The 16,867-nt window shown below is 40.7% G+C and overlaps 1 protein-coding gene across 10 annotated transcripts in view; it reads right to left on the bottom strand.

Moving 5' to 3' along the window:
* NEO1 (neogenin 1) overlaps positions 1 to 13,171 on the bottom strand; it is a 209,164-nt gene extending 195,993 nt beyond the window's left edge. For 5 of the 10 annotated variants that reach the window (XM_074328250.1, XM_074328257.1, XM_074328251.1 and 2 more), the window contains exon 1: positions 12,660 to 12,934. In XM_074328250.1, coding sequence (XP_074184351.1) covers positions 12,660 to 12,789 — 130 coding nt within the window. In that variant the 5' untranslated portion in view covers positions 12,790 to 12,934. Of the gene's footprint in view, positions 1 to 12,659 lie in introns of all 10 variants that reach the window. The other 5 variants (XM_074328259.1, XM_074328253.1, XM_074328255.1 and 2 more) reach the window with 5 other exon arrangements.
* Between the last annotated feature and the right edge of the window lie 3,696 nt (positions 13,172 to 16,867).

The raw sequence follows: 16,867 nt of genomic DNA, 5'->3' as shown, positions 1-16,867 counted from the left end.
GGCAAAGGAGGAAGGAGGGAGGGAAGCACATTCTTGACAAAAGGGGGGGGGGACAACTAAAGATTTACAACTGACTTCTCATCAGAAATGATGGAGTTCGGTGGACAGTGGAATGATGCACTTAAAGGGCTGAAAGAAAAAAACTGTATACCTAGAATTCTACACTCAGCCAAAAAATAATCAAAATTGAAGGTGAAATAAAGATGTTTTCAGACAGACAAAAGCTGAGTGAACGCTCTCCAGCAGACCTAACTAAGTACTAGAGGATATTCTCCAGGCAGAAGGAAATGAGCCCAGATAAAAGATGCAGAAAGAAGTGAAGAGCAACTGAGACAGTAAATACATGGGTAAATCTACATGAATGATGACTTGCAAAATAATGTCTTGTGCATCTCAAATATAAAGAGAACTAAAACACATAACGGTAACATAAAAATTGGAAAGGACGGACAAGTGGACTTAAGGTGTTCTAAAGGTCTTGCGTTGTCCAATCAACAGTAAAAGTAGTAAGTCAAAGATGCATTTAGGAACCACTAAATGAACAGTAAAAGAATATATAACTGGTAAGCTAAAAGAGGGGAAAACCTGCATAACTGAAAATAATAAAAAGGCAAGAAAAGAGAGAAAGGGAAACACAGAATAGGCAGAGAAAACAGAAATAAACAATAAAATGAAAGGTTTAAAGCCATATACTCGTCAGCGATTACTTTAAATGTAAACAGACTCAATGCTCTAGGAAAAAGACAAAAATTTTCAGATTAAATAAAAAAGAAAACCTAACAATACGCTAGATACACAACATATATATGACTACAAAAAGGCTGAAAATAAAAGGATGGAAATGCTTAACCACCAACCAAAGATAGCTGATATTGCTACATTAATATCAGAAAAAGTAGACTGTAAGGTGAATATTCCATTACTAGAGATAATGATAAAAGAGTCCATTCACCAGGAAGAGAACAATTATATATCTGTATGCATCTAATATATAGTCTCAAAATATATAAGGCAAAAACGGATATACAAAAAAAGGAGAAATCAAGCGTCATAGAGGAAAGAAACAAGACAGCAAATGTAGTTATCTCTGGAATTCCCGAAAGAGAAAATAAAGTATGGTAATAAAGTAATAAAAGAAGAAAATTTTCCTGTCCTAAAATAGATGAGTGAGTTGGAAGCAAAAAGACTCACTAAATAAAGAAGTCACATCATACACACATTTTAAGTTAAAAGAATTCAACCATATCTGACAGTACGAAATAACTGAAATAGGACAACCATTCAGGATGCAACGCAAAAGGAGACAGGAACTTGTTCTCCCAGGTGAGCCCAGCTCCAGTGTGAGCAGCTCATCGCAGTACAATTCTACAGTTTAAAAAAAAAGAAATGTTTTTGAGCAACATAAATTCAAGCCTTCCTCTTCATTTGGTACTCAACAAAATAAAAATGTATTCCAACACTAAGAAGAAAAACTATCTATGTCCAACTTACTGAGAGATGAACTATTGGCTCCCAATATGGGCTTCCTGAGGGTGTTAAAAGGGGAATAATATGACAGTTATGTCGTGTTCACATTACTTGCTGAATTTAAATCTAATGCCCGACTAAAACACAACTCCACTGCACCAGCTTTAAACAAAATCAATGAATAAACTCCCACCTAGTCAAATCCTGGTGAAATTTCTAAGTCTCAAAGTGTACACACACACACACACACACACAATTCTACCTATAGATTAAAAAACAAAAAAGAAGAGGGTACTTAGCAAACATTAACATTATGTACAACATTAAATGGGGGGAGAACTGTCCAGTCGGTTCTGAAAAAATAAGATTATGACACAGGAATTCTATATCAAGGTCAGGCTATTATACATATTCAGAGGCAAATTTTAAAACTTAATTGTGAGCAAAGTGGAACCACCTACCACGTTAGTACTAGAATGTGATCTGTTATTTCTTACCCACAAATTGTAATGACTGACAAACAAGGCTGATTCTGAAATTGCAAAATTTCTACTTAACTATGGCTACTCTGAAGAAGGAAGTTCACTCTTCCACAAAGCTCTCACATATTATTTTAAAAACAAGCATTTCTTTATAAAGTTGCAAAAATTAACTCTTCAGAACTTCCCAATATCAGTATCCTGAAGCTTATCTCTGTGTCTTTGAATAAACTCCAGAAAAACAAACAGTTCATGAAAGATGCCCCCAACATCTAATAGGAAATAAATGAAGTCTGAAGAAGGAAATTTGTAACAATAAGGTTAATTTTCAGCATTAAAAATTGGAATCAGCCCTATCTCCAGCATCTTTTCTAGCATCACAATTTTTAAAAGATTATCTCACTTACGATTCCATCATGAATAATCACCTCTCCATTTCAAAACAAATGATAAACTTCAGAATAAAAAAATGAACCATGCTCTTCCCTTTACCCTCCTTGCCAAAAAAACCTGCCCATCTAAAACGCCTACTCATGCCTGCAAAACCAGCTCAAATTCTACCTCCTCTAAGAAACCTAATAAAATACTCCAAACTAAACAAATCCTTGTCCTTCTCAGCATAAGCTCACTCATTTAACAATCTAATTATAAACCGCCATCAGATAAAAATATAAACCAAATTATATAAGCATTACCTATTTTTAGCTAGCTTCTCCATCTAGTTTATAATAGTAATTAAAAACAACAACAATTTACATTTAATGAGTGATCAAGATAAAGCAGGCTCTGTTCTAAGCAAGGACATACATTACCTCATTCATTGTTTACTTTAGCCCAGTGGGGGAGGGGGATAAATTATATGTTACTTAAAGTGAAGAATTGTTCAGAATTGTCTTTCCAAGGCCCCCTCTCCCTGCCTAGCACCCTAACCCACTGCCACACCCTGTATGTAGGGAAAGAACCAACAGTACTCGAGCGCTATCTCACTTATTCATACAGATGTTTCTGAATAAGATATCCACAGGCGAATGCATTTTATCGTTTTACCCAGCTCTGATCCTAGGCATTTCTCTATCTTCTTCTGCAGACAGAGTAATATTTCCTTCCTTTGGACACCCAAATACGGGTGTGTGTTCAAGTCTTTGTCCTAGGTTTTATTTTTCCGTCTTCGGAATATGATCTAGTCTTGTGGCTTGAATTATCGCCTCTATCAGATAATTCCTGAACCTCCATTTCTAGCCAAAGTCTGGACAGACCTCTTACCTGAACCCTAAGTCTGTAAGACCTTTACAGAGCTGTTCTGGGGGCATCTCAGGCTCAAGGCATCCAAAATGAACACCATATCTTGCCCCTCAAACTTGTCTTTCCTGCTGTACTCTTCATCCATTTCCCATTTTAAACCACCTCAGTACCTTGAGCCAAACTAGCATTCAAGTATTTGATTAAAGAACTTATTCTAAACCAAAACTGCTCATCCTGTCATAAAAGAGGTAATAGCCTGTTTCAATTCCTATTTCTCACTCAAATCAATGAATAAAATATTTAACCTTTTTCCTTTCAAAAGAGAAGAGTTTGAAAGTTTATGCATCCATACCAAGTGAACATAAGCAGTGGTTGGCAGAAATCAGAGCAGCAGACTGACTCAATTACTCAGCTCGCTTCTCATTAAGCCAAAAGCTGTAAGAAGTCATGAAAGTCCGGCAGTTGGAAAGTTTTAAATTGTTCCTGTTCTTACTTATCTATTGTTTATATTAATGAACCATTAATTCAAGAAAAGATGTAGCAATATTAACAAAAGACATGAATAAACAATTCTCAGAAACAACATAAACCATCAATAAAAAATCTGTAAAGATGTTCAACTCCACTAATAATTTTAAGACAAAATTTAAAGAGATACTTTTTCACCTATCAAACTGGCAAAGACTACAAGTCTGAAAATAACTAGTACGTTGGCAAAGGTGTGGGGAAACAGGCACTCTCCTTGCTGTTGACAAGAGTAAATCAGCTTTTTGAGGAACAATTTGGAAATATCTATCAAAAATTTCAACACACATGCTCTGTTACCCTACAATTCCACATTTACAAACTTTTCTATAGTATATCTAAATATGCACACAAACACACTTGTAAAAGTGGGTTCATTGCATATGTTTGCAATTAAAAATTTGGGATCATCAAAAGGAAATTGGTTAAATAAATTATGATACATGTATAAAATGCCATATGGTTATCAAAAGAGCTGTGATAAGTTTATTTGTACTCACATGGAAAGGCGTCCTAAAACAGCTGGGAAACTATGCACAGCACAACCCAACTTGTTGGTTGTGATATAGATATATATATCTCTGTATATAGATATATACAGAGATATATATATAAAATATTTAATTGTATATATAAAACAAAGTCCATAGCTGTTAAAACTGATAATCTCTAGGGAGAGGGGTGGAGTGTATGATCACACTTTTTATTTTGTATATTGTGTGAAATTTTATAATGCTTCTAATTTTTTAAAAAAGTCAAACCAACAATTCACTTTACCTAAAAATTAAAAATTCACATCCACATCAGGGTTAGAGATGCTGCTAATAAAAATAATTTCATGGCTAGAGGTGCAGGGACCAGCAGAGAAGGAATCACAGCTCACCTCCCTTCCCAGTCACATTTCCCTTTCTCCCACCTCAGGTATCAGCCTGGACCCAAACTAATCTGAGGTGAGGCTCCAGAGACTTCTGAGGGAAGATCCATCTCCCAGACAGCAACTCTATTACAGCATGAGGGAGAAATTTATTTACATTGATGCACAGACTTTGAAAACTATTTGTCTTAATTTCCTAGTTTTCAGTTACACCCAGAGGTGAGGGTGCATAATGGTGAGTTCTATGTAGCTGAGGTGCTATTACTAAAGGGTTATCGCCTTCAGAAGTGCCCACACAACCCCTTGGATATGTGTGCAACACTATGCAAATTTAAAACAACGAATAACCCCACCTCACACTTCAAAAGCTTCAAAATTAACCAAAAAGATCCTCAAATTTTAGTTGTTACATCCAAAGTTATGCTATGAATAAAAAGTGATAAAAATTATAATTTGTTATTCTATCTGAATTTGTAAATTATGTTACCCTAAATAGACCTTGTGTATAAAGACCTATCTTAGTTAATATTTTTACTCACTCTACAGCTGAAAAGTAAATACTCTGTATTCAGTTTCCATTTAAAAAACTCACTCTGCTCAGGGCTCCTCAGTAAGCTTTACTGGCTATTACTGACCAATACTAAATTCTGATAACCAGTACAACCAATCTGTGCATTTCCTGAAGACACAGAAGTAACTGCACCCCCAGGTGGCTCCAACTGTTAGCGTGCCCATGTAGTCGAACATTCCAGAAATCATTTCACTTGGAGGAAATGAAAAATAACGCCCTCTGAGAATTCTAGTCTACTGACTTGGTAAAACTAAGTAAGGACTACTCTAAAAATACAGAACCGAAGTTATGAAAGAAAGCAGCACTTTCTTGATGATCAGTAACACAATGATTCCAGAGTTTGTTTTCCCACCTACAGCAATAATGACACTTTGTCCAGCTCAATCAAGTTATCTACTATCTGTGGCTATGTCTTATCTCTGCTATTACACCAAGCCTCCTAAGGATAGAAAATATATGCAACCCATCTTAGTATGTCCACAGAGATACTAAGTGAGTAATTAGCCCTCAAAGACAACATGTTTGCAACTAGCCAAAATGACCTAAATTTTTTATTGTGGCTACAGAACAACTGTCCAACTGACTGGAAAATTAAAATTTAAAACTCTCACTATAAAACAACTTTAAAGAAGGTTATTTCTCATGTTTTTTTAAAAAAAGGAAAAATAAAGACAATCTGAATTTCAAACTGCCCAACTGCTAACTCTTTAACAAGAATCCAACTACTGATTTCAGTAAAATAAAACCTATATAACCACTATCTCTTTCCTTTCTTTACATAAGGAAGTCAAAGGGGAATCAAAACCTACTCATTCCAGCCAGATCTGAAACTTGGTCAGTTTACTTTACATTCCTTGCAAGCCTAAGAATAAGTAACTTATATTTCAAGTAATACTGCAACTTAAAATACCTCACAATTGCTTAACGCTGAAACTTTATTTCTTGAAATCAGCACTAAAGCTATTTTTACATATATTGAAGAATCATTTACAAGCAACCTAAAAGATTTTCCCAATATCTGACTTATACCTGACATCAGAAAAAATGCAATACAGTAACTTGAACAATACAGTACAATAACTTGAAATTTTAGAGAACGACAAAAGGTAATTCTTGCATCCAAGAACAGATCAGTGTTCAAAAACAAGAACTGAAAGAGGTCATTTAGCTGAGATAAATCCACCACTCGTTTTTACAGAACTCAGAGGTATAAGGGAACTTCGAGATTGTCTATTAATTGGGTAATTAATTAACCCTTTCCATAACAGAACAGAAAAACTATGAGACTTGCATTTAAAATAATGGCCTTAAGTTCTCAAAATCCACAATGAAAAGTGAAAATATCTTGAAAAAGTTGTAAAAGTACTAATCAATAGCATTATTCTTAATATCATTACTCTTCTACAATAAGTGAACTCCCACATACACACAAAAATTATCTTTTCACTAATAATCCCCCATGTGGGAATCCAAAATATAGAAAGAAAAGACCATATGCAGGAAGATGTTCATGACAATATTCTTTATTACAGCAAAATACTGAAAACAAGTTCAATGCCCACAACGGGAGAATACTTAGTAGCAGTACACGGTGTAGTAATGAGCACAGGCTGTGGACCAGGAAAGATCTGGATCCGAATGCCAGCTTTTCCATATGAGAGCTCTGAGACCTTTGGCAAATCACTTAATATTTGAGATCAGTTACCTCATCTGTAGAATGGGAGGGTATTACCATCTTCCTCACTGGGTTGTAGAAGGGACTGAATGCATGTAAAAGAGCTTGGCACCAAGCCTGGAGCTCACTGAGCGTTCGATAAACACTACTTTATTGGCAACTATTAATATTAATTCACTGGAATATTATACAGACATTTTAGATAATGGTTATAGGAAAATCTATAATATACTTGCATGGAAAGACCTTCAACATATTGTTAAGTTAAAAAACAATAGGTAGTACGATCCTGCTTATGTGTAAAAAAATAGAACTATACATACATATGTAAATAACAGAGGAAAAAGTACTTAAAGTAGTTATTTATGGGTAAAAAAATTAATTTGTTGGCAGAAGTGATCAAACTTTACATACTTTGTACATTGTTTTACTTCAAATAAATATTTGAATATTTTAAAATAAATTTTTAAAAATAAAATGATTTAAAGATAATGTGGCAACAAAGAAAATGGCATGAGGTATATATAAAGTTGTACATACACCGTGATTACAATGCAAAATTGATGTGCCGTATTGATTGTGATTGGAAAGAAATATACCAAAATTATACCAGTGGGTCCAAACGAAGATCTTTGGTCTCTGTTTCCAAAGTTTTTGACCAAAAAACTCTTTTCATTCTAAATGAATGCAAAATTTGGGTTATATTTTAGTATCATCTTTCACTGGCTTGTGTTCTATGACAAAGTCAAGTCTCTGAAATCATAAACACAAGACCTTTTCTCACCTCATTCAGCTCTCTGATCAATGTGATCGTCACCTATAGTCATTTCCCTTGACGGCTCTCCTACTGTTGATGCAAAACCCCTACCAATGTGTTTAGGAATAAAAACTATTAAAGCCTCCACATAATGAGATTGTTACCCCAATATTTTTATTAGCATAGAGAAAACTCATAAAGAAGAAACCAACAATGATCAATTAAGCCAACAGAAAAAATATATATACACTTTAAAAAAAATTAATGGAATTATATTTTTAAGTTTGTAAAGAAACACTGAAATCATTCTACACAGATACTGTACTTTTCAGTTTATAAGCAATTTTACATTTCATTCTTCTGACAACTCAGGTAAGCAAGGTATTATTCTTGCCCGCCTACAGCCTCCAACAGATATTATACATGGGAAGGTGGAGGACCATACGTCACATCCCAAACGCTCTGCCTCCGTATCATAAGTCTTTTTTCACTATGCCACATCACATTATTAATTTTCACACGGTTTACTAGGAACAATCACATTTCCTCTCTCCTTTGAGCATTCATCCGGGAAATCTTGAAGTCTCTTGTATCTCATCCTGTTAGGCAGGCAGAGCAGGGCATCAGTCCCTGTTTACAGACAACTTAGACCACGGATCTTTCCGAAGGTGACAAAACTAATAAACACTAAAATTGCAGCATATCCCGAGTAGGATAACCCAACTCAAATAAGTCATAAAACTAAGTAATGTGAAGAGTGGCTGAAGGAATTAAGGATGCCTAATTTAGAAAGGAGCGGAGAGTGACACATACTCATTAGAAGGGCCACCGTATAAATAAGATGTGCTGTATGGCCCAAGCAGTTAAAAAACAAAGGCAATTCAACATTTGTTCAACAAACATTAACTGGTTATCAACTCCATGCCAGATGCGTGAGCTCCACCAGGCAGGCATACTACGGTGAGTGAGAGACGCCCCAGTCCTCCAGCGGTTCATGCCAGCAGCGGGTCAAGAAAGTAACAAGATGAAAAGTACCGAGAAAGCTATGGGCGCACAATGATGACGGTAACTCTCTTTGGGGGAGGGGCTAGTAGAGAAAAAATCACTGAATAGATGAGTAGAGTTTCGGAAGTGGACAAGGTGGGGAGTGGCCTTTAATGGGAAGAAAGAGCAGCATGTTGAAGGCGTGCAGACATGAAGCTCTGCAGTTCATCGGGAGTGGTGGACACCAGGTACATACTAGAGGTGCCTAGACGTGATGCTTTAAATCGGGGGGGGGGGGGCGCCAGTGCTAAAGAACACACAGGGCCTCACGATCTCCATGTCAAGAAGTTTAGACTCTGACCCTCAAGCTATGGAGCACTAATCAGAGATTTTAAGTAGGAGTGGCATGGTCAGAAAAACATATAGAAAGCTCATTCCAGCAGGACAGACTTCCAGAGGGTAACACTGTAGATAAAGAGATTAATTACAGAGCCAATATTGTTAGTCAAGGTGGGCATGATGATGAAAAGACATTCAGATTCAAGGCGGTAAAAATGAAAACAGAACTACTGGCTGTGGGAATGAGGGAAAGGGGAGTGGCCAGGATGACGTCCACATCTCAGTGTGGCTGACTGATAACAGTGATGTCCATTATGAGTAACACAGGAACACAAGGCCATGCAATCATTCAGGCCACGTGAGCACCCTGGGCCAGGAACCGATTTACTACAATCTAGAGAAAGCGGATGAGGGAAGCAGCAGGGAAGAGGAGCACACGAGTCTTGTGTAAGGTAAGGAGCCTATTCAGTGACGCTTCTGAGTGACACGTGAAGACTGGACTAGGAGAGTCATTAGCTCACAGGCAGCAACTGAAGACACAAAGAGTACAGATGGACTTTAGATACCAAAATTTAATGAGGGGAATGAAAGAAAAATCTGAAAAACATGTGAAGAATTGATCAGAGAAGTAAGAGATGAATCAGGAGATATGGTGATGCCAAAAGGGAAAGAGAAAGAATTCAAGAAGGGTGTGGAGGGTGAAAACTACAGTGAAATGTCCTGCATACAGCAAAGTTTACTAACAGAAGTTGTTCAAAACAGCAATAGATGACCTTGGGAGATAATGCAGATAGTCATCTAGGCAGGATATTGACAAGGGAATTCTTCCCTTCAATGAGAAGTGCAGCTGCATGAGCGCTGCAGTACACCTCTGAAGTCCAGGTCAAGGCTAGCCAGCCTCAATGCCACTGTGACAATTCGTCAAATACGTACTCTTTTGCAATCTGACCAATGAATGGGATATTGGGTTATTCTGATAAAAGTTAAAGAAAAATAATTTCTACATATTTCATGTAACTCATAAGCAACCAACACCGGATTAAAACTTTTCACTAATTCTGTTTCTGGGGTACAAACATTGCTGGACAAAGTGTGGAAATAGCTGATCTGGTCTCCTTCAAATTCAAACTGATTTCAAATGAACTCTCAACACTGTCTTCCTAACTTTCTCCATTCCTGCTTCCCAATTCTACCTGTTACCATTCCTTAACCCCTTCACTGATTAGGGAAAACCTCATAGCAGACATGGGCTACTGTGTGATGCTCTTTCCCTAGGTCCCTACGTATCTTTCAGTAACCTTCCTTCCTTCCTTCTTTCCCTTCCCTTCCTTCCTTCTATTCTTCCTTCCTAAAACCAGATTGCGTGCTGAATCATTTCCAACCCTTCAGCATTGCTGACCATTTTCCATCACCAGTCCTTCCTTCTTATTCCTCCACCTCATAGCTATACATCCACCCTAAACTTGAAAAAACACTCCATTTATTCTGTTGTCCCACACCCTATTTTTTTCCTTTTACTACCAAATATCTCCATTCCCCTACCACCTACTCACTGTCATCCCCTACAAAAAGATTTGAGTCTATCCCTCTGCAATATATATATATATATATATATATATATATATATATATATATATACTAAAACTACTGACAAATGACATCTGATTTACTGACAGCATTTTCCAGTTGCCTTACTCAGTTCTCAATTCCCTTGATGTCTCTGCAACTTAGGAGAGAACTGACCAACCCCCTCCTTACTGCAGTTACTCCTTTCGATTTTGTAATAAGACAGGATGATTTGTGGAAAGCACTCCGACAGAGAAGCAGAAGATGTGTGTTCTAGACCCAACTCGACCATTAATTAGCAGGGGTGCGCTCCCCAGCTCTGCTCTTAACTCACTCCTCAGATCTCCCTTCTGAGACACCCTGACACTCAGACTAGGTTAGGTCCCTGCACTATAAACTTTCACAAAACCTATTCTCCTTTGCAGGCCTTATCACAACTACTTAATTACATAATTAGCAGCAGAATGGCTGTCTTTCCCCACCCACACACCAGACTGTAAGCTACATGAAGGCACAATTCAGCAATGGCTTGCACCTCATCCACGCACAATAAAAGCCTATCAATTGAATTAACGGTGAAGTAGATGCTACGACCACTTCCTAAGAGACTGCTTATTATTTTTATTAACCTAAGTAGTAAAATTACTAGCATTATATTTCCTTACAAAATTACTAACAAAATTTTAAATAGAAACTCCAATTACCTAAAACATATATAATATGGACTACGTATAAAATTTTACATATAAAACTAGAGAGAACTTGTTTTCCAAGACAGTGACATTTTTCTTGCCCATCCACAAGAAGAGCAAAGGGCTGGATCAGTTACCTACATTTCAGGACCAAAATGTGTATTCTAAACCACGATTAGGCTGACTGTGCAAGTGCAAGTTTAGTACTAAAACACTACTGTTCACATAGCTGTTTAGATAACACCCATTGGTACTGTAGGTTTAAAGCTCTTAACATTGGCAAAAACGACAGCAGGTATATTATACTCTCCAAGAAAATCAAAAGAAAGTTTATCAGCCAAATTCATCGCAGTGTGATTTTAAACATTTCATATAAATCAGGGAAAAACAAGGAATAGTTAACTGATGAGAAGATGCCACTGTGTCTGACCAGATGACATGCAAATGCAAATTTCCAGATCTCAAGCAAGTAGGTGAAAGTTTTATCAAGTTTAATGATACACCGCCTTGGTCAAACAATTTAAGCAGATTACATGCTAATTTGCCCTTCAACTGCTGAGTGTGTCCTGTTCCTCAACTACACTGTAAGGTCTTACTGACAAGGGTGGAGTTTGGTTCATTGCCCCCCTTAAATAGAAATGCTGGTGATTTCAATAATCTGTGATATTTTTAAGACCCTGAAAATGGCTTTTGAAGCTAAACCTATTTACATATTATTGCCACTTGAAAAACAACGTACAAGTACTTAAAATCCGATGCTTAGACAATTCCCCAGGTTAAGAGCAGTTAACAGGCTGTAAATATAGTTGTAATCCCCAGGAAAGAAGCATTTCATAATGGAAACACTAACAGATATATAATCACTTGGAGTCTTTCTCCAAGGCGCCCTCCTCGTTAAGTCAACACCGCTGGTTGTGAGGGAGCAATTGTGCCCCTCTGTCACCCTCTCTTCCGCTGCCTTGGGGCTACAATCCCCGCACGAGGAGTCCCTCGAGATCGGTCAGCGCTTCCCTGGGACTTCAGCTGGGAAATCCCTGGCCAAGGAAGGCGGAGTTCAAGCCCCCCTCTCCCTTCCTTTCCTGAAAATTAATGAATTGGCCGTACGATTGTTTATTTAATGAGGTGTGTAGTGGCCTCTACTGGTGCTTGTGCGAGCACAAGAATGTCCCACTCTTACAAGTGGGATGAGCCTGGGGGAGGGGAGGGAGGCGAGGGGTGAACCTGCCTGCGGGTACAAAGCGCAGAACTAGACCGGGGAGCCCCCGACGCGCCCCCGCGGCCGCCCCTCCCCCGGCGGCGCCCCCGCCCTCCCACTCCACTCTCCACCCAGCGCGACCCCCTTTCTCCTCCGCGAGCCGAGACCAGGCAAAGTTCCTGCACGTTTCCTCCCGGATCCTAAACAAAAACACCGCAACCGCAGTGGGTGCCGGTGCGGCGCCCCCGCCCCCACCCGCGCCTGCCGGGCCCCGACCCGCGGCCGCCGCTCACCTGGGGACTGCGGCGGGAAGCCGCTCCTGGCGGCCGCGGCGCCCGGCTCCCGGCGCCCGAGCAGCAGCAGGCAGCAGAGCCAGAAGGAGGAGGTGCTGAGGAGTCGCCGGGCTCCCCGCTCCGCCGCCATCTCTTGCTCGCGAGCGGCGGCGGCGGCAGCGCCGCGGAGCCGTCGCCTCCTTCCCTCCCGCGCGCCTCAGCCGGTCCCTCGCTGCAGGCTCGGCTCCGGGGCCGCCGCCGCAGCTCCAGCCCGGCCCGGCCCGGCCCGCGCGGCCCCTCTCGCTGGAGGGGAGACTCAGGGGCGCCTCCCTCCTGCAGGGGGGCGGAGAAGGAGGAGAGTAGAGAGGGGGATCAGTACATTCCGGGCCAAGGGGGGGTGCGGTGGGTCGGTCTCCAGGTTCCAGGCGCCGCCACCCGCCGCCGACTCCGACTCCGACTCCACACACCAGCGCGAGGGGGGCGGAGACCGCGGGGGTGGGGGGCGGGGGCCCCGGGCGCGCACCCCCGCGCACGCGCACGCGCGCCTCCCTCACCCGCACCCCCTCAACCCCGGCGAGGCCCGCCCCCGCTCCAATCCCAGCAGCCGCCTGGCTGGCCGCGGCGGCGGGCCCGCTCCCCTCCCCCTTCTCCCCAGAGCCGCGGACGGGAGCGGGGCGCGCGCCGGAGCTGCTGTTGGCGTCAGGGAAACCCCGGAGAAGCGGATCCTCCTCCTGCTCCCCGCGTCCGCGCGTTCGGCGCAGCCCCGCGGCCCCCGCTCACCTCGCGGACTCCTGCGGTTGCAGAGACCTGAGGGCGAGAGGCGCTCCGAGCCCGGACTTGTCCTCCCGGACGCGCACCTCTCCGCAGCCCGGGCCCAGGGCCTCTATATAGGGCCTCAGAGGAAACCGAATGGCCTCCGGGAGGAAACCTGGGTGCGCGAGGGTCGGCTCGGGGATTAATGTGCTCGCCAAAAACAATAGCGATCCCGCCCGGCTCTGGCTGCGATCTGGCGCGGCTCCCGTGGGAAGGGGCCGTCACGCCGCCGCTGACCTCCCGCTTCCCGGCCGGGCCGCCCTCCCCGCGCGCTTCCCCCGGACACTGCCGGGGCCCGCCCGGACCGCGGGGCCCGCGTCCCACCCGCGTCACTCGGCCCCGGTCCAGGGAAGCCCGGCACAGACAAAGGTGCCCGGTGTCCACTCCTCCAGCTTGTGCGGCGGCCCGGGCGAGCCCCAGGACTCCCGGGCTGACCCTCTGACTATAACTGAAACCTTTTACCCCTACCTTTGCCGGGCACTTCGCCTTTTCGTACCTGGAAATCACATCTTTCGCTAGAAAACCGGGAGCAAGAGGGATGCGATTTTTAAGCCACTTGGGAACCGTGAGGCAGCGCTCAGGCTACCCAAAGTTAGCAGAAAGCAGCTTGTAGATAGTTACACTGCAGGTGAAGATACTGATAATTTCATGAGCTGCACCCATGGAAAATACTTTAAGAGAATTTCTTGGTATGGTTATGCACTTGGAGAATCATGTTTTGATTGTTAACGTTGAGTTAGATTTTTATTCACTGTATAGTCAGTAACCAAAATGTGTAGCTTTCCGCAAGAAGAATAGCTATTTCTCTGACTTCCACTTCCCTCTGTGCCTTCTCGTAATCACTTTCATCAAGATATTTTATTCTGAAGTGCCAAAATACACAATACAAAGCTTGTCCTCATCAAACCTCTTAAATCATCAAAACGGTGGAATTAGGACCCCTCATCCCAGTTCTTTAAAACAATTGCCTCTTGAAAGGGCAAACACACGCTTATTGTTTTCCACTAGGGAAACAATTTAAATATCCTTTTGTTTTGGTTAGAGTTGTTAACCAGCAAAAATATTTCCTGAATACCCGATTGACCTGTTAAATTACAAATAGATTACCTCCCAATTACTTCACAAGTATTTGCTTAATTAACCTTTAATAATCACATCATTATTCAGTTTTCTGAGATAATTAATGAGAAAAGCTCTTTGGAAACTATAAATTGCCTCGCAAATGTTAATATTCAGATATCTTTTCTAAGTCTGGAAATTTTTCATTATATTAAAACTATAAAATACATACTATGACTTCTAAAGTGAAGCTTAGCATTACCTCCAAGTTTGAAAAATATGTGTGTCATGGCTAATAAGATAATCAGATTGATTTTCACATATGACTTCTGTGAACTATTCATTAATTTATCATCCCACTGTGTATACCAGGGTTAAATCAAAAGTTTATAAAGCACTTCCTGTAAAATAGGCTAAGTCATATACTTCTTATTTGTGATTAATCACAAATTTACACAAACCCACTGTAATAAACCATTAATAGATGGAGTCCCAGAATAAAAGTTACAGATTTTATACCAGTTCAAGAGTAAGACACTAAAGTAAGCCAGGTACACACTTGAATTCAGATCCTTTACCTTGTTTCAATGTAACTGACATTTGTGGACATTCCCTTTAAAAATCATTATCTGGAGTCATTAATCTCTCCTTTCTTTGGTAAGGCATCTTGGAGAAAAGATATTTTTAGCCGTCTTATTTATCATTTTTACTCTCCCAACAAGATTTTCAACTAATACCTCAGTCCACATTTATACTGCCAATCAGCTTATTTTTATGTAGTCTAAGCTATTAATCTATGAAGAGATATTAAACCACTTGTGAAATTAACACTTGTTTCATCTAAGTAAAGTTAGAACATGAGGCCCGTGTTTAAGGAATGGTGCACAAAGAAACTTTTAGAGCAAAGAAAACAGGCTGGCCATTGTATGTTAGTATACCTTGTCAAAGTGCAAGCCAAAAATAACTAGACCAAAATAATTTTTGAAGTTTATTTCAAGTGCATTTTGAGATAAAAATTAAGTGATAAATTAATAAAGCCTATGAATATATAACTTGGTCAGAATCCTAGTCTCTATAGTAAAAAAAGATTATTTTCCAATTTTAGAGAGGCAATATAGTTCAGTGTTTAATTGCTGGTTAGATTCTGCAGCTGATTCCTAGCTGAATCTCAGTATCCAAGATAGAGAAGAAAGCTATTAGATCCCAGTGTAGAACACTTCCTTGTCACAGAAAATTTTAACTAGGATTTACCCATGTCATAAGAACAAGATTTTCTTCTGCGCAGATGTTGACATTTTTACATTTGCCCTTTACATTCCACTAGGTAGGAATTTTTATTCCTTTCTCGTCCAAAAGCCACCTGTTCCGGGGAGCCATCTCTGATTAAGCCTAATTAAGAAGGATATGTGCTCCTCAAGGACAAAGCTTACACAATATTAATTTGGCTTGTTTACATATTGCTTAATCACTTATCTTTAGCTCAACAACAATCTTAATTCAACAAATATTATTGAGGACCTGTTATTGGCCAGCTATGGTGCTGGGTGCTGGGATAAAATTATTGGTTCATTCGTTGGGTATTTATAAACTATGTCTCAGGTCTTGCCCTGGGATACAGGAAAGCCAGATAGAGATGATGAGCCAGATAGACAAGGTTCCCAGTCTAGCAGGAAAGATAAACAATTATAACAAAGAAGTGTGAAGAGTGTTATGGTAAGGAAAGATAAGGACTGTGGGAAAACATCGTAAGAGCATCTAACCTGACTAAACTGGGAGGGGCAGGGAGGAGGGATAGGGAATTGGAGAAGCAGCATTGGTCTCTAAACGGAGACGAATTAGCATTTTAGAAGGATCACTCAGGCTGCTTCCTGGAGTGTAGGTTGAAAGGAGAGAAGAAAACCTGATTTTGTTAAGGGCAGCCTAGAGAGGAGATGCGGGAGTAAAGCAAGGAAGATTAAGAGAAGCGAACAGATAAGAGAGATTTAGGAGATAGATAGAAGCAACAGGAGTGTGTGGAAAAGAGGAGACATGGGTGACTCAGATTTCAGCTTGGGCCACTGACTGACGGTGGTGACGGGCACCGGGAAGAGAGCAAGGATAGGAGCAGATGGGAGGCAATGTGAGTTTAACTTTGGACATTTAAAGTGCCTACGGGAAATTTGAGTAGAAATATCAGTGAACTGTTCACTATTTGGGTCTGGAGTTTAGCAGGGAGAACTAGGCTAGGGAGGTGTCGTTAGTTTATACCATATGCCCAAATATAAGGTATCGCTGAACATAGGTTGAGCCCCCATTTTTCCAAATAAAATCCACCCCCTGCATAAAATTTTGTGTCCAACTTGAATAAATAAATCTTT

This window comes from Rhinolophus sinicus, linkage group LG03, assembly GCF_036562045.2.
Source record: "Rhinolophus sinicus isolate RSC01 linkage group LG03, ASM3656204v1, whole genome shotgun sequence".
In the NCBI taxonomy this organism is placed as follows: Eukaryota; Metazoa; Chordata; class Mammalia; order Chiroptera; family Rhinolophidae; genus Rhinolophus; species Rhinolophus sinicus.
The sequence above is the reverse complement of the archived record's forward strand: the minus strand, read 5'-3'. Positions and strand labels throughout refer to the sequence as shown.